This window comes from Pristiophorus japonicus, chromosome 21 (assembly GCF_044704955.1).
Source record: "Pristiophorus japonicus isolate sPriJap1 chromosome 21, sPriJap1.hap1, whole genome shotgun sequence".
NCBI lineage: Eukaryota > Metazoa > Chordata > Chondrichthyes > Pristiophoridae > Pristiophorus > Pristiophorus japonicus.
This window is the reverse complement of record NC_091997.1, coordinates 38,400,260-38,420,963: the sequence shown is the minus strand read 5'-3', so window position 1 is coordinate 38,420,963 and position 20,704 is coordinate 38,400,260. Positions and strand designations below refer to the sequence as shown.

Sequence of the window (20,704 nt, the reverse complement as noted above, 5' to 3'; positions counted from 1 at the left end):
ACAGTGCTCCAGGTGTGGTGCCCAGCACTGCTCACAGTGCTCCAGGTGTGGTGCCCCAGCACTGCTCACAGTGCTCCAAGTGTGGTGCCCCAGCACTGCTCACAGTGCTCCAGGTGTGGTGCCCAGCACTGCTCACAGTGCTCCAGGTGTGGTGCCCAGCACTGCTCACAGTGCTCCAGGTGTGGTGCCCAGCACTGCTCACAGTGCTCCAGGTGTGGTGCCCCAGCACTGCTCACAGTGCTCCAGGTGTGGTGCCCAGCACTGCTCACAGTGCTCCAGGTGTGGTGCCCAGCACTGCTCACAGTGCTCCAGGTGTGGTGCCCCAGCACTGCTCACAGTGCTCCAGGTGTGGTGCCCAGCACTGCTCACAGTGCTCCAGGTGTGGTGCCCAGCACTGCTCACAGTGCTCCAGGTGTGGTGCCCAGCACTGCTCACAGTGCTCCATGTGTGGTTTAACCAGGGCTTTGTACAGCTGCAGCATAACTTCTACCCCCTTGTATTCTGGTCCTCTGGATATAAAGGCCAGCATTCCATTAGCCTTTTTGATTATTTTCTGTACCTGTTCATGACATTTTAATGATCTATGTACCTGGACCCCCTGAGTCACTTTGGCCCTCCACTTTTTACCATTTAGAAAGTGCCCTATTCTATCCATTTTTAGGTCCAAAATGGGTGACCTGACATTTGCCTACATTGAAATCCATTTGCCAGTTTTGCCCATTCACTTAATCTGTCGAAATCCCTTTGTTATTTTAATAGCAACGAAGGAGGCCACTCGGCTCGTCGTGCCTGTGCCGGCTCTGTGAATGAGCGACCAATTAGTCCCACTCCCCCCGCTCTTTCCCCAAAGCCTGGCAAATTTTTCCTTTTCAAGTATTTTATCAAATTCGCTTTTGAAAGTTATTATTGACTCTGCTCCCACCGCCCTTTCAGGCAGCATGTTCCCGATCGTAACAGCTTGTTGTGTAAAAATATTCTCCTCTTCTCCCCCCTGTTTTTTTTGCCAATCACCTTAAATCCATTTCTGGTTACTGACTTTTCTTCCAGGATGACCTTCCTTGCATCAGATTGTAGGTCATTTACGCTGATGACACCCAGCTCTACCTCACCCCCACTTCTCTCCACCCCTCCACGGTCTCTATATAGGCAGACTGCTTGTCCCACATCCAGTTCTGGATGAACAGAAATTTTCTCCAGTTGAATATTGGGAAGATCGAAGCCATTGTTTTCGGTCCCCGCCACAAACTCCGTTCGCACTGACTTCATCCCTCTCCCCAACTTCTGCTTGAGGCTGAACCAGACTGTTTGCAACCTTGGTGTCATATTTGACCTTGAAATGAGCTTCCGGCCACATATCTGCGGCATAACTAAGACCGCCTATTTCCACCTCCGTAATGTCGCCCATGTCCGCCCCTGCCTCAGCTCATCTGCTGCTGAAACCCTCATCCGTGCCTTTGTTACCTCTAGACGTGACCATTCCAATGCAACCCCGGCTGGTCTCCCACATTCTACCCTACGTAAACTAGAGGTGATCTAAAACTCTGCTGCCCCTCCTAACTTGCACCAAGTCCCGCTCACCCATCACCCCCTGTGCTCGCTGACCTACATTGGCTCCCGGTTAAGCAGCGCCTCGATTTCAAAATTCTCATCCTTATTTTCAAATCGCTCCATGACCTTGCCCCATCCTATCTCTCTGATCTCCTCCAGCCCCTCAACCCCCCGAGATGTCTGCTCCTCCAATTCTGCCCTCTTGAGCATCCCTGATTATAATCGCTCAACCATTGGTGGCCGTGCCTTCTGTTGCCTGGGCCCTAAGCTCTGGAACTCCCTCCCTAAATCTCTCTACCTCTCTTTCCCCCTTCAAGGCGCTCCTTAAAACCGACCTCTTTCACCTACACTAATTTCTCCTTATGTGGCTCTGTGTCAAATTTTTATCTCATAATACTCCTGTGAAGTGCCTTGGGATGTTTCACTACGTTAAAGGTGCTATATAAATATAAGTTGTTGTTGTCAGACTGAGATGAGGTTGACCGGGAAGTAGAACTTGTTCTTTGCCCTGGTCTAATGGCCACTTATTGCACTGAATATCTGCCGCTGAAACTCTCACCCTGCCTTTATTACCTCCAGATTTGACTATTCCAACACTCTCCTGGCTGCCCTCCCATCTTCCATCTGACATAAACTTGTGCTCGGCCAAAATTCTGCTGCCTGTGTCTTAACTCACACCAAGTCCCATTCACCCATCACCCCTGAGCTCGCAGACCTACATTGGCCTCCAGTCCAACAACACCTCGATTTAAAAAAAATTCTCGTCCTTGTTTTCAAATCCCTCCATGGCCTTGCTCCTCCCTATCTCTGTAACCTCCTCCAAGCCTCTTGAGATCTCTGCGCTCCTCTAATTCTGGCCTCTTGAGCATCCCCGATTTTAATCGCTCCACCATTGGAGGCCGTCTGGGCCTCAAGCTCTGGAATTCCCTCCCTAAACACCTCTACCTCTCCTTCTTTAAGATGCTCCTTAAAGTCTGTCTCTATCCCAATGTTTCCTTATGTGGCTTGGTGTCAAAAATGTTTTTATTGATATCGCTCTTATTAAGCACCCTGGGACGTTTTGCTATGTTAAATGCGCTATATAAATGTAAGTTGTTGTTGAATTTCCCCCCCAAATGGCCCCTGAATCCTGACCGATGGTCCTGTGACAGCGAAGTGTGGGGCTGTGGACTGACTGCTGCCCCATGGTTGTGCTCTGGGCGATCGGTCAGTCCCATAGCTACACCAGTGGTGAGATGCTGGCCAGTGGCGATGTATGTATTGGGAGAGGTTGCCACATGGCCACTCAGCTTAGAGCTGGAGAGTGAACCAGGCAGGAGCACTTCCTGTTTCTCGGGAGAGCTGATTTATTTGTTCATTTTCACACAGATCATTCCAAGGGATCACTACTGGTTAAGGTTCGAAACATAACCCTTGAGCAGTAAATTCTGGATATTGGTTCTGAGCAAAGGTTCAGGAAGTCAGGATAATTTTCTTTGAAAAAGCTGAGGTTTTGAGGTGGCCGGATTGACGGATCTAACAGACTGATCCAGAGAAATGTTTCCTGTGGGGAGGGGTTCAAATCCCAGGGATACGTTAAAACTGGAGAAAGTAGGAGTGAGAAGGGAAGTCAGAGAATTGTTTTCACCCAAAGGGGAGGACAATGGGACAGTCAGTGTAATGGGTTCGAGACAATTAGACATTGAGGGATATCGGGAGAAGGTAGGTATTTGGGGTTGAGGGATATGGGGAGACGGTGAGGTTGAGGGATATGGGGAGACAGTGAGGTTGAGGGATATGGGGACACGGTGAGGTTGAGGGATATGGGGACATGTTGAGGTTGAGGGATATGGGGAGACGGTGAGGTTGAGGGATATGGGGACACGGTGGGGTTGAGGGATATGGGGTGACAGTGAGGTTGAGGGATATGGGGTGACAGTGAGGTTGAGGGATATGGGGTGACAGTGAGGTTGAGGGATATGGGGACACGGTGAGGTTGAGGGATATGGGGACACGGTGAGGTTGAGGGATATGGGGACACGGTGAGGTTGAGGGATATGGGGAGACAGTGAGGTTGAGGGATATGGGGTGACTGAGGTTGAGGGATATGGGGAGATGGTGAGGTTGAGGGATATGGGGACACGGTGAGGTTGAGGGATATAAGGACACGGTGAGGTTGAGGGATATGGGGACATGGTGAGGTTGAGGGATATGGGGACACGGTGAGGTTGAGGGATATGGGGACACGGTGAGGTTGAGGGATATGGGGACATGGTGAGGTTGAGGGATATAGGGACACGGTGAGGTTGAGGGATATGGGGACACGGTGAGGTTGAGGGATATAAGGACACGGTGAGGTTGAGGGATATGGGGACACGGTGAGGTTGAGGGATATAAGGACACGGTGAGGTTGAGGGATATGGGGACACGGTGAGGTTGAGGGATATGGGGACATGGTGAGGTTGAGGGATATGGGGTGACAGTGAGGTTGAGGGATATGGGGTGATGGTGAGGTTGAGGGATATGGGGACATGGTGAGGTTGAGGGATATGGGGTGACAGTGAGGTTGAGGGATATGGGGTGACAGTGAGGTTGAGGGATATGGGGACACAGTGAGGTTGAGGGATTGTTACCTCCTTGGGTTCAGTAGTGTCAGTCTCTCCCAGTCTGAGTGGATTACGTTTGTGGGAGTTGACCCATAACCCAGGGATGGAACAGTAGAATTCCATGTGATTAAGACGTGATACCCATTTCTTTCAGACGTGGATTTCTTCAATCTCTCTGCTGCTGAACACCTGGATTCTTGCTGAGGCCCCTACACTGCCTGTTATTTGTCAGACTGCCTGTCTGACATCCAGTCCTGGATTAGCAGAAATTTCCTCCAATTAAACATTGGGAAGACCAAAGTCATTGCCTTTGGTCCCCGCCACAAACTCCGTTCTCTGGCCACCGACTCCATCCCTCTCCCTGGACACTGTCTCAGGCTGCACCAGACAGTTCGAACTCCAGTGGCCTATTTGACCCTGAGCTGAGCTTCTGGCCCTATCTCCTCTCCATCACTGAGACCTCCAACCTCCCCCTCCGTAACATCGCCCGCCTCCACCCTTGACTCAGCTCATCCGCTGCTGAAAGCCTCATCCATGCCTTTGTTACTGTAGACTTGACTAATGCAACGCTCTCTTGGCCGGCCTCCCACTTTGCATCCTCATAGAATTATAGAGCATAGAAAGCGCTATCTAATTAGTCACAACCCCCTGCTCTTTCCCCATAGCCCGACAAACTTTTACCCCCTTCAGATATTTATCCAATTCCCGTTTGAATGTCACTATTGAATCTGCTCCCACCGCCCTTTCAGGCAGCGCGTTCCCGATCACAACAACTCGCTGCGTAAAATAATTCCCCTTAACTTCCCTCTGGTACTTTTGTCAGTCACCTTAAATTTATGTCCTCTGGTCCTGACCCTCCTGCCACTGGAAACAGTTTCTCCTTGTTTACTCTATCAAGCCCTTCATGAATTCGAACACCTCGATTAAATCTCCTCTTAGCTTTCTATATTCTAAGGAGAACAACCCGAGCTTCTCCAGTCTCTCCACAAAACTAAAATCCCTCAACCACGTTACCATTGTAATAAATCTCCTCTGCCCCTCTCCAGGGTCTTCACATCTCAGTAAAGTGTGGTGCCCAGAATTGGACACAACACTCCAGCTGGGGCCGAACCAGTGTTGTATAAAGGTTTAGCGTAACTTCCTGTCTCTTGTACTCCATGCCATAGTTTATAAAGCCCAGTATCCCATGTGCTTTTTTAACAGCCTTCCCAACTTGTCCTGTCTCCTTCAAAGATTTGAGTACATACGTCCGCAGGTCCCTATGTTCCTGCACCCTTTTAAAATCGTTTATATTGCCTCTCCTCATTCTTTCTACCAAAATGAATTACTTCACTGTGTTAAATTGCATCTGCCATCGGTCTGTCCATTTCACGGTCTGTCCACATCCTCATTGGTCACTACATTTCTGAGTTTCGTGTTATCTGCAAACTTTGAAATTGTACCCTGCATACCCAAATCCAGATCATTAATATATATCAAAATCTTCCATACACGTCAGCTCATCCAAAGTTCAGCTGCCCATATCCTAACTTGCACCTGTTCACCCGTTCACCCCCTGTGCTCGCTGACCTACATTGGCTCTCAGTCCGGCAACGCCTCGAATTTAAAATTCTCAATCCCTCCATGGCCTCGCCCCTCCATTTCTCTGTAACCTCCTCCAGCCCTACATCCCTTCGTGATCTCTGCACTTCTCCAATTCTGCCCTCTTGAGCATCCTCGATTTTCATTACTCCACCGTTAGCAGCCACACCCTCAGCTGCTGAGCTTCTAAGCTTTAGAATTGCTTCCCTAAATCTCTCCACCCTCTCTGCTCCTTTAAATCTCTCCACCCTCTCTGCTCCTTTAAATCTCTCCACCCCTCTCTGCTCCTTTAAATCTCTCCACCCCTCTCTCCTTTAAATCTCTCCACCCCTCTCTCCTCCTTTAAATCTCTCCACCCCTCTCTCCTCCTTTAAATCTCTCCACCCCTCTCTCCTCCTTTAAGATGCTCCTTAAAACTTTTGACATTGAATCTACAGCATCGAAATAGGCCATTCGGCCCATCTTATCCGCGCCAATGTTTATGCTCCACACGAGCCTCCTCCCACCCTACTTCATATCGCCCCATCACCATATCCTTCTGTTCCCTTCTTCCTCATGTGTTTATCTGGCTTCCCCATAAAGGCATCTACGCTATGCGCCTCAACCACTCCATGATATTCCCTTTCTTTGGCTTGGTGTCAAATTTTGTTTGCTAACGCCCCTCTGAAGCACCGTGGGACATTTTAGGATGTTAAATGCGCTATATAAATGAAAATTGTGTTTATTTCATCTCGGCTCCCTGATTTTGAAACATGGCTGCCCCCTGATTTTGAAACATGGCTGCCCCGTTGGGTGTGTCCTGCAGACTCTGGTATTCTCTGTCCAAGGTGGGAGCAGGCTGTGCAAGTCGAACACTGTCAGCGAATGTGTGCGGACAGGACAGTGGGCACCCGGTTACGGTAACCAGCCACCCAACGCCACTTTCAGCATGTTGGAACACACAGCTCTCAGCTACACATCCATTGTGTTGAATGAGAAGGGCACTAGGACCATGCTGAAGCTCCCTCTCAGTTGGCCTGGAATTGTCAGGGGGCTCACGTCTGAGCCTCGGCCTTGAAGCTGCGACAGTGACAGTGTGCAGCAGCAGCGAATCTGCACTGCTGCAGCGATATTTAGGGTTGCTGTTGTTTGGATTCTGCTCGTCGAGAAGAAAAGAGGACAAGGGGGCAAACGCAGCAGCGGAGGGGGGGGGGGGGCAGGAGAGCTTTGAAGGGATGGCGAGGAGCTGCAAGTGCAGGGATATTGGGAATATTGTGGGTGGAGAACACATTGAGATGATGCAGGGATTTTTACAGGCAGCAAGGCAGAGGTCGCTGATGTAGCCGTCAGCACAGCGTCAGTGAGGTTGGATTTTTCTGTTCCGGCAGCGATTAATATCTGGTGAAATCACAAACTGCAGGGCCATGGTCAAAGAGGCTCCAGAACACCGACACTCCAGTGCCGGCAGGGCCCAGAGCACCCAGGCGGGGTGCAGCACGGGACTTGGTCACACCTGCCTGAGAGGGGTGGGGCAGCGGCAGACCTGCCGAGGTGGGGGGGAGACATGGTGAGTGTGGGGAGTTAGTCACAGTGTGTGTGTGTGTTGGGGGGGTGTGTGGAGGGGGGAGTTTATCACTGTGTGTGTGTGGGGGGAGGGGTGGAGTTTATCACAGTGTGTTTGTGTGTGGGGGGGGGGAGTTTATCACAGTGTGTGTGTGTGTGTGTGTGGGGGGGAAGTTTATCACTGTGTGAGGGGGGGAAGTTTATCACAGTGTGTGTGGGGGGGGGGAGTTTATCACAGTGTGTGTGTGGGGGAGGGAGTTTATCACAGTGTGTTTGTGTGGGGTGGGGGGGAGTTTATCACAGTGTGTGTGTATGTGGGAGGGGGGGAGTTTATCACAGTGTGTGTGTGGGGGGGAGTTTATCACAGTGTGTGTGTGGGGTGGGGTGGGGGGGGAGTTTATCACTGTGTGTGTGGGGTGGGGGGGGAGTTTATCACTGTGTGTGTGTGGGGGGGAGTTTATCACAGTGTGTGCGCGCGGAGTGTATCACAGTGTGTGTGGGGAGTTTATCACAGTGTGTGTTTGTATGTGTGTGTGGGGAGTTTATCACAGTGTGTGTGTGCGCGGAGTGTATCACAGTGTGTGTGTGCGCGGAGTGTGTCACAGTGTGTGTGCGTGGGGAGTTTATCACAGTGTGTGTGCGCGGAGTGTATCACAGTGTGTGTGTGTGGCGAGTTTATCACAGTGTGTGCGCGCTGAGTGTATCACAGTGTGTGTGGGGAGTTTATCACAGTATGTGTGTGTGGGGAGTTTATCACAGTGTGTGTGTGCGCGGAGTGTGTCACAGTGTGTGTGTGTGGGGAGTTTATCACAGTGTGTGTGCGCGGAGTGTATCACAGTGTGTGTGGGGGGGAGTTTATCACTGTGTGTGTGTGGGGGGGAGTTTATCACAGTGTGTGTGTGTATGTGTGTGTGGGGAGTTTATCACAGTGTGTGCGCGCTGAGTGTATCACAGTGTGTGTGGGGAGTTTATCACAATGTGTGTTTGTATGTGTGTGTGGGGAGTTTATCACAGTGTGTGTGTGCGCGGAGTGTATCACAGTGTGTGTGTGCGCGGAGTGTGTCACAGTGTGTGTGCGTGGGGAGTTTATCACAGTGTGTGTGCGCGGAGTGTATCACAGTGTGTGTGTGTGGCGAGTTTATCACTGTGTGTGTGTGAAATTAATCACAGTGTGTGTGTGTGTGTGTGATGCATTGGTTGTAATTTACCAAAATTCCCTGGATTCTGGGGAGGACCCAGCAGATTGGAAAACTGCAAATGTAGCCCCTAAGGAGGCAGACAAAAAGCAGGAAACTATAGACCAGTTAGCCTAACATCTGTGGTTGGGAAAATGTTGGAGTCCATTATTAAAGAAGCAGTAGCAGGGCATTTGGAAAAGCAAAATTCGGTCAGGCAGAGTCAGCATGGATTTATGAAGGGGAAGTCATGCTTGACAAATTTGCTGGAGTTCTTCGAGATTGTAACAAACAGGGTGGACAAAGGGGAACCAGTGGATGTGTATTTGGACTTCCAGAAGGCATTTGACAAGGTGCCACATAAAAGGTTACTGCACAAGATAAAAGTTCACCGGGTTGGGGGTAATACATTAACATGGATAGAGGATTGGCTAACTAACAGAAAACAGAGAGTCAGGGTAAATGGTTCATTCTCTTGGCAACCAATAACTAGTGGGGTGCCGCAGGGATCAGTGCTGGGACCCCAACTATTTACAATCTATATTAACGACTTGGAAGAAGGGAAGAATGTAACGTAGCCAAGTTTGCTGACAATGCAAAGATGGGAGGAAAAGCAATATGTGAGGAGGACACAAAAAATCTGCACAAGGACTTAGACAGGCTAAATGAGTGGGCAAAAATTTGGCAGATGCAGTATAATGTTGGAAAGTGTGAGGACATGCACTTTGGCAGAAAAAAAATCAAAGAGCAAGTTATTATTTAAATGGCAAAAGATTGCAAAGTGCTGCAGTACAGCGGGACCTGGGGGTACATGTGCATGAAACACAAAAGGTTAGTATGCAGGTACAGCAAGTGATCAGGAAGGCCAATGGTACCTTGGCCTTTATTGCAAAGGGGATGGAGTATAAAAGCAGGGAAGTCTTGCTACAGCTAAATAAGGTATTGGTGAGGCCACACCTGGAATACTGCGTGCAGTTTTGGTTTCCATATTTATGAAAGGATATACTTGCTTTGGAGGCAGTTCAGAGAAGGTTCACTAGGTTGATTCTGGGGATAAGGTGGTTGACTTATGAGAAAAGGTTGAGTAGGTTTTCTGAAGAATGTGATCTTATCGAAACGTATAAGATTATGAGGGGGCTTGACAAGGTGGATGCAGAGAGGATGTTTCCACTGATGAGGGAGACTAGAACTAGAGGGCATGATCTTAGAATAAAAAGCTACCCATTTAAAACTGAGATGGGGAGAAATTTCTTCTCTGAGGGTTGTAAATCTGTGGAATTCGCTGCCTCAGAGAGCTGTGGAAGCTGGGACATTGAATAAATTTAAGACAGAAATAGACAGTTTCTTAAAAGATAAGGGAAGCGGGTGGGGAAGTGGAGCTGAGTCTGTGATCAGATCAGCCATGATCTTAATGAACCTATTATGTTCTTGTGTGTGTGTGTGTGGAGTTTATCACTGTGTGTGTGTGTGCGTGCGGAGTTTATCACTGTGTGTGTGTATGTGTGGAGTTTATCACTGTGTGTGTGTGGAGTTTATCACTGCATGTGTGTGTGTGGAGTTTATCTCACCTGGATTCTGGGTAGTCTGGTCAGTGCTCGGACAGTTTAAAGCACTGCATTATATCTGACCCAGTTTCTGATTGAGCTGAGGTGGCTGTATTCTTTGCAGCCTCTCTTTGTTACAGCTCCGACCCGTATTCTCGAACACACTCCCTTACTTTGAGCCCCTGTTGCTCAGTGTTTTTATGGGCGTCAATCCCCAGCCAGCGAGGGCTGTTCATGGACGCCTCCAACGCGTGAAGTGATGAGCTGTGGGTCAGGACTGCAGTTTGCCCTGAAGCTCAGCGAGTGCCCGTTTCTAAAGGGACGTGAAGGGAAGCGTGATCAGCAACCCTTGGCTGGGCCGGCTCTGAATGGGGGCATGGAGTTGTGCATAATGAGAAATAGAGTGTAAATGGCCAATGGGCTGTCTTGTTGATGCCACAGTTCCAAACTGTTGCAGGCCCCTGCATTGTGTTGCGTTACTGTGAAGCAGTGCAAGCCTGTGAGGTAGTGAGTGATGCACCTGTTCAAGCTGACTGAGTATGGGTGTATTGTCTGCTTCGGCCTAGCGTTGGATTTGCGATGACAGAATTTGTTCACTGTTAACCAAATGACGATGAGTGCAGACCTGTGTGTGCGTGTGTGTCTGTGCGTGCGCGGGCGTGTGTGCGTGTGCATGCACATGCGTGTCTCGGTCCCCGGTTGTTACTTGACACCTGCAATTACGTAGGTGACCGGAATTGTTCAGATTTTAATTGAGACTTTACCTCTTTGCAGGAGGTCGGCGAAGTCGAGGAGCCGGAGCCCGTTGTACTCGAGGCACTCGCGGTCACACAGCAAACACAGGCAGTCGCGATCGCGAAGTAGGCATTCCAGTATTTCCCCCAGCCGATTTACCCTCAAGTCGAGCCTTGGCGCTGAGCTGAGCAAAACCAAGAGAGCGAGAGCTGCCGTTGCTGCCAAGACCGGTGCAAAAGACTCAAAGGAGCCTAAAGTGTCGGCTGGGAGTGTTTGTAAAGCGAGCGCACACGGTGCTTGTTCCAGTGGCACCGCCTCTACAACGACACTTAAAGACGTGAAAAAATCGGCTAAAATAATTAAGAGCGAGAAGCCACCATCACCTATTGAAACCTCAAACTCTTTGACTGTAAATAAAGAGAAAGACATTGCTGAAGAGATGGTCCCAGAGATTAAAGTCATGCCTGAAATAGTCGAGGATAAACCAGTACTGTCCCCATTGGCGGCAGTGGTGAAAGAATCTAGATCACCGGTGGTGAAATGTGAGCTGGCAACAGCGAAGGAGAAGAGTTTGCCGCCATTACCGAACGAAAGCGATCCGGAAAAGCCTCCGCTTCCTCCTTCTGGTTCCGCTCCTCCGCCGTTACCTCCACCGTCTCCCCCGGCAACGCTGCCGCCGGCCCCAGTACAACCACCACCACCTCCCCTACCGCCGGTGACTCTTAACCAATCACAGCCTCCGCCAGAGATTCTGACTGAGCCGCCACCACCGATAGCGGCAGTGCAGCTCCCGCTGCTCCCAGTGACCTTGTCATTGCCATTACCGCCGCTACCTGTACTGCTACCACCACCCATTTTAGCTTCTGCACCAGTCTCGACACACCCACCGACCATCTCACAGCAACCGCCACCACGGACCACAGTGTTGGGCAGTGCGCTTCCCATGCCACCCATGCTGAACTCAGTAATGCCCTTGCTGACTTCAACACTGCCACCACTGCCCCTGCCTCCGCTCCTGCCTGGGGAGGATGATATAGAAAGGTAAGAAATTTGTGTTGGGAAACATTGGTTACTGCATCAGCAGTCAGAACAAGCGGGTTTATTCTCAACATTTTTGCAGATTGTCATCGCAGACCTGGCCTCTGTTTTATGATCGTGCTTTTCTATCAGTCTCTGTCAACGCAGCTACAGACATTGTCTTGTCTGGAATAACAAAAAAGTTACGTGAAAGGCACAAGGTGGCATTTTTATCACAGAGTAATGGGGGAAGCACCCGTGTCTGACCATCACTGTGTGCTCTCTGGGATCTGGTGACGGTAGAACTTCGCCAACAAACCTGACATCAGATGAAATTAGTTTTATTGCATTGAAATGACAGAATTCTTCATGAACACCAGGTTGTTTGGGCCAGTGATGGGTTTGCATTGAATGGGGAGGAGGGCATGAGACAGCACAAGAGAGGCCATAGTGTAGGGTACCGCAAAGAATGAAATGGTGAATCAAGGCGTAGCAATCTGTTGACACCAAACATGGGTTTTAAATGCTGAAGGAATGACGCAGGAGGATGGGGGAGAGGGGAGGGGCTGGGAGAATGGGTGGGGGAGGGGAGGGGGCTGGGAGGGAGTGGAGGAGGGATGGGAGGGGCCGGGGGAAGGGATGGGGAGGGTGGGGAGGGGCCGAGGGAAGGGGTGGGAGAGAAAGGGGAGGGGCCGGTGGAATGGGAGGGAGGGGAGGGGCCGGGGGATTGGGTGGGGGAGGGGTGGGGAGGGGAAGGGCTGGGAGGGGGTGGCATGTGCCTCAGTTTTCAGGTCCGCGGAGAGAATGAGTTGGAGTGGGCGATGACGTGATTTTGGGAACATTTATTAAATCGGCAAAAATAAATTGCATGATGGCATTTAGAATGGAATCCTGTACACACTCCGGCAATGAGCTGTATGCACTCCGGGAATGAGCTGTACGCGCTCTGGGAATGAGCTGTCCGCGCTCCGGGAATGACCTGTGGTGAACAGTCTAACTGCCCTGCGACATTCCTGCTTAAAATAACAACGAACACTTTGCGGTTTGGCGGAGCTGTGATTGCCCTCTCTGTCCATTCTCACACAGGCCAGAATGCCAGAACTGCTAATGTGGCAGCGACTGGCTGCTATTGCTATCTGCGCAGTTTGTCAGCCCTTGAGAGTTGCTCCAATGAGGGGGGGGTTTCCAAACTGGTTCACAGAACTTCACATCTAAGCGCACTTTCCAAAGGATTCTCTCGCGGCAGAGAGAGGCAGACGCTCCGTGAGGTGTGGAGTGTGAAGGCATGTAGAACACTGCACTGTGGGCTAAATGATAGTCTAGTCCATTATCCTGCGTTTACACTCTCCTTCCTCGTGCAGTGCGGTGCTGTGTTTACACACTCCTTCCTCGTGCAGTACGGTGCTGCGTTTACGCTGTCCTTCCTGCAGTGCAGTGTGGTGCTGCGTTTACACTCTCCTTCCTCCAGTGCAGTACGGTGCTGCGTTTATGCTGTCCTTCCTCCAGTGCAGTGCGGTGCTGCGTTTACACTGTCCTTCCTCATGCAGAGCAGTGCTGCATTTACGCTGCCCTTCAGTGCACTGTGGTGCTGTGTTTACGCTGTCCTTCCTCGTGCAGTGTGGTGCTGCGTTTACACTGTCCTTCCTCGTGCAGTGCTGCGTTTACACTGTCCTTTCTGCAGTGCAGTGCTATGTTTACGCTGTCCTTCCTCCAGTGCAGTGCGGTGCTGTGTTTACGCTGTCCTTCCTCCAGTGTAGTGCGGTGCTGCATTTACGCTGTCCTTCCTCCAGTGCAGTGCGGTGCTGCGTTTACGCTGTCCTTCCTTGTGCAGTGCGGCGCTGCGTTTACACTGTCCTTCCTCCAGTGCAGCGCGATGCTGTGTTTGCACTCTCCTTCCTCGTGCAGTGCGGTGCTGCGTTTAGGCTGTCCTTCCTCCAGTGCGGTGCTGCGTTTACACTCTCCTTCCTCGTGCGGTGCTGTGTTTACGCTGTCTTTCCTCCAGTGCAGTGCGGTGCTGCGTTTACACTCTCCTTCCTCCAGTGCAGAGTGGTGCTGCGTTTATGCTGTCCTTCCTCCAGTGCAGTGCGGTGCTGCATTTGCACTGTCCTTCCTATAGTGCAGTGCAGTTCTGCGTTTACACTGTCCTTCCTCGTGCAGTGCGGTGCTGCGTTTACACTGTCCTTGTGCAGAGCGGTGCTGCATTTACACCGTCCTTCCTCCAGTGCAGTGCGGTGCTGCGTTTACACTGTCCTTCCTCCAGTGCAATGCGGTGCTGCGTTTACAGTGTCCTTCCTCGTGCAGTGCAGTGCGGTGCTGCGTTTAAACTGATCTATGGTGGGATGTACACCTCCGACCTAGACCTGGGATTCTGTGCTCGATTGTGTCTCATCCTCTCTCTGTCCTGTTCATCGCGGGATGCAGTGGATGAGTGAGTCGGTTTATGATGAGCTGTGTGAAATCTGGCAATGAAGCCGGAGCAGGCTGCGAACAGCTACAACCGGTTGCACGTTGATAAGTGAGAGAGCAGAGGTTATATGTGAGATACACTCATCTCAATGCAGTCTGACAGGCAAAGCGTGCAGCCAGTTGCCCTAAAAAAATGATTTTGTGTGTTTATAAAAAGACATTGCAGTTGGGAAAACGAACCCTAGGGTCACATGGCAATGGACATGGGGCTGTTTAGAAGCTTGGTACAGAAACAGAGCACTGCCAGATTCCTCTTGTTGCAGATGTTAATTCGGATTCTTTTCTCTCAATCTGGTTCAGCGAATTCACTGAGTCGAACACCGTAGCCGCTTATAACAAAGCAGACTTTATTAATTGTTTCACCGGCCGGAACTTATCAGAACGAAGGAACGCTCTCCCTTCAGAGTACACTCACTTCCCACGGACAAGCCCTATTACAATGTAGGGGCGCAACGGTTATACACTTTCGGTACATGATACAATTGAGTGACATTCAGTTCAACCTATCCTCTTGTGATCCTTTCTCCCCTTTGTCCACTCGAGCCGACACCTGGCCTTCCTTGCCCAATTAGGTACGGGCAAGTGGTTATGTGTAGCAGCAACTGTTTAACTGTTTTTACACAAAGAGCTTTTTCACCCTTGTTGTTGTTGCAATTTGACTGGTGTGACTAGCAAGTCTGTTATTTGTGCCAATGTTGTAACATTTGAAGTCTGACATTCTTAATGTTATTCTTCCATGAATCCTTTGTTCACTTCACTGTCTCTATACATTTTCCCACATTCTCATTCCCCCCTTTTATCATTCCATGATAACCTTTAGGATTATTCCAGGAGTATCGCATTCAGCCTTTCGCACTCTCTTTCCTGATCCCCCTTGTCGAGTAGGTCTTTAGTTTGCTGGATCATAACCCGTGACCACAAGAGGGTTTGCTAACCTTGCCATCATGACTTTACAACAAAGGTTAAAGCAACCAACAATCAAGCAACAGGTAATTATTACTACGATGAGAATAATTGCCCCAGGATCCACCTAATAGCCAATCAAACCAGCTAGATCCTCCTGCTGGCGTGGATAACTTCTTTACCTCCCTTCTTATGTGATCAGCGAGATTGGTTATGTTTTCTGAACTATCGGGAATGTAAGTGCAACATTCAGATCCTATCAGGGCACACGGTCCCCCTTTCTCAGCTAATAGATAATCGAGGGCCATTCGGTTTTGTAATGCTACGGTCCGTATTGCTATCATTTCGGCCGAGATGTCCTCCACAGCTTCAGCAGTATAGTTGGCTATCTGTTCCAATACCCTCTCTAGGTTCTGTACTTCATCCATGGTGCATCCTATCCCGAATGGGAACATCATGACCCCAAAGAACCTTTCGGCGGGGGTGAGGGCTCGCCTGTGTCGGCTGGAGGCATGTGCTTCCGCCAGGGTACGTGTTTGCCGCACAAATGGCACCACATATCCCAAATAGCAGGACCCTGTCCATCGCCTAGGCAACCGTTATACGCTACCTTATATATTGTGTTGGGGTCCCAAGACTGGGCCCAGAGACCTCCACCTGTTTTATTCGGAAGGTGAGAGAGGATAGTGACTCGTGCACCTGTTGTGATGTTGAGGTTGTGTGGGCAATCGCTGTACCCTATGATATGTCCCTTGCTACTGGTGTCATTTCGGGTTAAACATATGTTCCCGGTTGGCCTCCCGATCCCCGAGGTATTGGTCAGGACTAAGAATGGGGGTTCCTTTTTACAGTCATAGGGTGGTTGGTACCGTCCCTGGAACGTTTGACTAATGGGGTACCCAGCACTCTCCCACTTGGTCCCCGTGGTTGTCCACACGGTAACGGTATGATGCTCCTCCTGCCCTCCGTGATCCCTCTCTTGACCCGTCTTTCATCTTTCGTATTTGCTTTGCCCCCCTCCTCTCATGCTAGTCTGGCTCAGAAGCCACTTGACAGGGTCAGTGGAACGGGGCGCAAAGGAATTCCCCCTTTGGAATGTATAGGGATATGTGAGCACACCCAGCAACTAGAAAAGTTCCCATTTCGCGCATAAACATAAGACATATACAAAAAGGTGTTTACATGGAGCTCTCGCTTCAGTCTCTCTTCCCATGCGCCGCACCTGACGTACACTAACGCTACTATACAGACTGTGGCACACAGACACAGTTTCATCTTATCGCTCTAGGTTAACAATTACTCGAGAACAAAATGTTTCTTGTAGCGTCTCTATGGACAAGGATAAATAGTCCGAATATTTTGCTGATTCAAAGAGTTCGGTTTTCTCGCCTCTCTTCTCAGGTCACCGTCGGTGTAGCTGGTTGTCTATCACTACGGGCAGGGGTTCAAACTGTTCTCCTCGGGACCCACTCGGTTAGTCGGGATGCTCCTAGGAAGGACCTTATTCAGCTATGGAGAAGAGGAAGTCTGGAACAGAAACAGGAGTTAGAATAACCAGTAAAATAGGTTCGTTAGAGGGTGGTGAGCTTGCAGTGGTGCAGGTGAACCCAGGCACTTCTCCCCTCAACCTTAGCTGCAGTGGGGGTAGTAAGTAACACCTGAAAAGGCCCCTCCCATCGTGACTCTAATCCCTTCCGAATCCATTTCTTAATCAGGACATACTTCCCTGGTGCCACGAGGGACGATTCAGGTAAAACTGGGAGGTCGAGGTGAGCATCTCGAACCTGGTTGTGGGCTATTCGCAGAGCCTGAGTCAGAGAAAGAACATAGGTGGTCATTTCCTCAGTCATGTGGTGGAATTGGACAGTGGAGGGGACATTCTGATTCCAGGGGGTCCTAAGGGGCCTACCATAAATGACCTCAGCGGGGGTCAGTCTAGCCTTACCGGTGGGAGTAGTTCGGATCTGGAATAGGGCTATGGGAAGGAGTTTGAGCCAATTGAGTCCGGTTGATGCTACCGGTTTTGCAAGCTTGGTTTTAAGAGTTTGATTAGCACGTTCAACTAGTCCCGCAGCTTGGGGTCGGTAGGCACAATGCAGCTGCTGGTTAATGCGCATCTGGGAACAGAATTCTTTGTTAACTTGGCCAATAAAGTGAGGGCCATTATCGGGACTCAGTCGAGCTGGGATACCATATCTAGGAACAATTTTCCTCATTAACACCTTAACAACAGTTTGAGCCTTATTGTCCAGGGTAGGGTAGGCTTCGATCCATTTGCTAAACACATCTACTATTACTAACACATATTTGTAACACTGAACTCTTTGTAACTCAATGTAGTCCAACTGCAAGGTCTCAAAGGGACCTTCTGGTAGGGGCGTTTTAACCCGATCACAGGGGACTCCCTTCCCTGGATTATGCTGTTGGCAAACAAGGCAGCGACTACTGATGTTCTGGGCCAGCGCCTGGAGTCTAGGGTGCCACCAAGTGGCCAAAAGCTTGTCACTTGTTGTCCTTGCTCCACAATGAGTAGCAAAGTGCATACATTCAATAACCCATAGAGCCAACTCGTCAGACATGCAAGTCTGTTCCGCGGGAATGGTCCAGAGTTTAGAAATATTGTCATAAGTACATCCATAATCTTTCCACAACAGTTTATCTTTTTCAGGAGCATCCTCCTGTGCTTTAATGACATCTTGGATGGTTGGCATTGGTTTTTCCGAGGCTAACTTATCCGTTGCAGGATTTTTAGTCTGACTCATCTTTTATCCATGCATGTCAAGGTCACTCCGTGAACTCGGAGGTCAGGGTTAGGTTGGGTTTGTGGATTCCCCACCGTGGGGTACATTGGCTCTTTTGCCACAGGTGATGGTGCTATGGCTGTGCACTGTACTATCTGTATCTGTCTAATCCCGTTTTTTTAAATCTCTTTCAGCTTATTTATCTTAGCCTTTTAACTCTTCAATTTGTTTTGTTTGAGTATCTATTTCTTTATTGTATCAGGCAAGTATTATTACATAAGCTAGTTCTGTTTTTATTTTGACTATCCCACCATTTCCTTTATCTGTCAGGTGAGTCTTTATTCTATTAAGAAATTCAAATTAATAATGTTCAGTATAAAACGGCTGTCAATGGAAAGGGTTAACTCCTTTACAAGTTTGTAAGAAGACCTGATGTCATTACGTGACTTCACGTAATCATCTGAAAAAAAAAGTCTTTATGCCTTCAAAACTTGCTTAGAAATTAGGAATCCGTTAAACAGCAGAAATCATTAGTAAAGCCGTCATAATAAAAGTCTTCTCATCAGGAAATGCAGCATTTAGATTAAACTCCAATTTTTTAAACTTCTAATTCAAGTACTTGCCAAAGATTTTTTTTAAAAATTGATTTAAAACGAGACCACACATTTTTAATAACTATTTGTTTACTGAAATTCAATTTCGTCATCAGCCTCAGTCAATGCAAAGCCAACCATTTGACTACGTAGTCGGTCAATACCTTTCTCAGAGGTCCCAGTGGAACTCTTAGTACGTTTCTCGTGCACGCACTCTTTCTTTAAGACGTCTACGGTTTTAACATGTCCTGCTTTTGTCAATGAGAGTCCTAATTTAGTGGCGTTCTCCTGCCAACTTGACAGAAGTGATGCATCTTTTCAAACTGCAGTGGAACTTTCTCATAATTTAAAATCTCAGAACACTTTTTTTCCGATTTAGTACGTTACGTCTTTTTTTTAAGATCTCCTTTCTTCAAATTAGGTTTTGTATTTTACACAGAGGGCTCGGGTCTCGGTAAATTTGTTAATTTAAAATCTCAGACAATCGATACTTTTTCTTTCAAATTTGTTCAATTTGTTTTCTTTCAAGGTTGCGTCTTTTTTTTCCGTCTTTTCCATAACTAGAGGGAAGTCTGGAACGTAGGCTGTGAGGCTGCTTTTCGCTATCTCAATTGTTCCAGCCTCAAGGTCATGTTACACTGTCTCTTCGAAACTGCTAAAGCTTGCTGTTTTTAACATCTCAAAAAGTCCCTTTTACACTCCTTCGCAGATAGCTTGCCACTCGCCCAGGAGTTTGACCCGATCCCTGAAGGTATTTCTAGATTGTTTCCCAACCTTTTAGTTTTATATCTCCTATTTTCTTTACGAGATCAGATTTAATATTATAATTTTTTTTTTTGAATCCACCTCAGTATTTTGCTGTGCCTTCTCTGAATATCTCAAAATCCCAATTCAAACTTTGTAATTTCAATCTTTATTTAAAACTTTTTTTTGAGCTAAGAAGCTTTTTTAAAAAGGCATTCTTTATCTCATTCCGAGACTAAATTTATGTCTTTCAACCCAATGTAATCAATCATTGCATGTTTTCTTTCGACAAGTAAGTGAGCGTGTCAAATAAATTCTTTTTTTTTCAACCACCGGGACCATGTATTTTTTATCTTTTACTCAACAAACCTATCCTTTGTGCATTTCCTAGCTCCGTAACTTATCATTCGAATATATCCACAGCTGCGTTCCTAACTTAAAATGTAATTCAATAAGGTTTACACTCTTAAACTTCCCACATACAGGACAACAATACGAAGGGTTAAAAAAAACTTTCACTCTGTTTGAAAAAGTGGGTGGAGCTAAAACAAACCACAACTCCCCGGTTTCCCAAACAGGCTTTCATATCCACAGTCAAAATCACACAAGTACTTCTCATTCAAAACAGACGTTCACAAAAGTCTCTCTTCTTTCCTATTAATTGTTTTGGCCGGCTCTATTTTTGGATCCATGATCTTTCAGGGAATTCGTAGTTTTATCTAAATTACCCATCATCGCGTCGCCCCGCGTAGGATCAGGGTCCTAATTAGTCCCGATTGTCCCCGCGTCGCCCCGCGGTGGTTTAAGTTATCTTATCCAGAGCCCAGGCGGACCAAGTGATATACAAGATTGACGCCGTACCTGGAATAAGTACAATTTTAAATTTACACAGTTCCGCGTTGCCCCGCGGCTTAATTTAACGTAATTCCCTAACCTCCGCGTCGCTGCGCGGTTCGCGCAATTTCCCTTTTCTTCCGTGTCGCCCCGTGGTTTTCCTGTTCGCGTCGCTGCGCGATAAGCCTTGCTTAATTTGTTCTAGGTTCCAGATTTACCTATCCTAAGCCTTACTTAATTTGTTCTAGGTTCCAGATTTCCCTATCCTTCCGTGTCGCCACGCGATTTCCCTATCTTAAGTTTAGAAGGTATTCGCCAGTTTGTCCTGGATCTCGTTCAGACGCTACCTGAGAACCAGCGAGTGGCCAAATTTTCCTCAGACTTTTGGAACGAAGGAAACTGAAGTGGTATTTAAAGTATACTCACTCCAGTGGCCACTTTCCTCCCGTCTCGTCCAAGGCTAGTCTGGCTCTTAATTCGCAAGTTTTCGGCAGTCGTCTGTTGAGATCCCACTTCTGACACCAAATGTTAATACGGATTCTTTTCCCTCAATCTGGTTCAGCGAATTCACTGAGTCGAACACCGTAGCCGCTTATAACAAAGCAAACTTTATTAATTGTTTCACCGGCCGGGACTTATCAGAACGAAGGAACGCTCTCCCTTCAGAGTGCATTCACTTCCCACGGACAAGCCCCG

The 20,704-nt window shown here is 48.5% G+C and overlaps 1 protein-coding gene across 2 annotated transcripts in view; it reads left to right on the top strand.

Moving 5' to 3' along the window:
• Positions 1-20,704, top strand: part of cdk12 (cyclin dependent kinase 12) — an 83,952-nt gene that overhangs the window by 13,679 nt on the left and 49,569 nt on the right. For both annotated transcript variants that reach the window (XM_070864650.1, XM_070864649.1), the window contains exon 2: positions 10,750-11,751. In XM_070864650.1, coding sequence (XP_070720751.1) covers positions 10,750-11,751 — 1,002 coding nt within the window. The remainder of the gene's footprint in view (positions 1-10,749; positions 11,752-20,704) is intronic.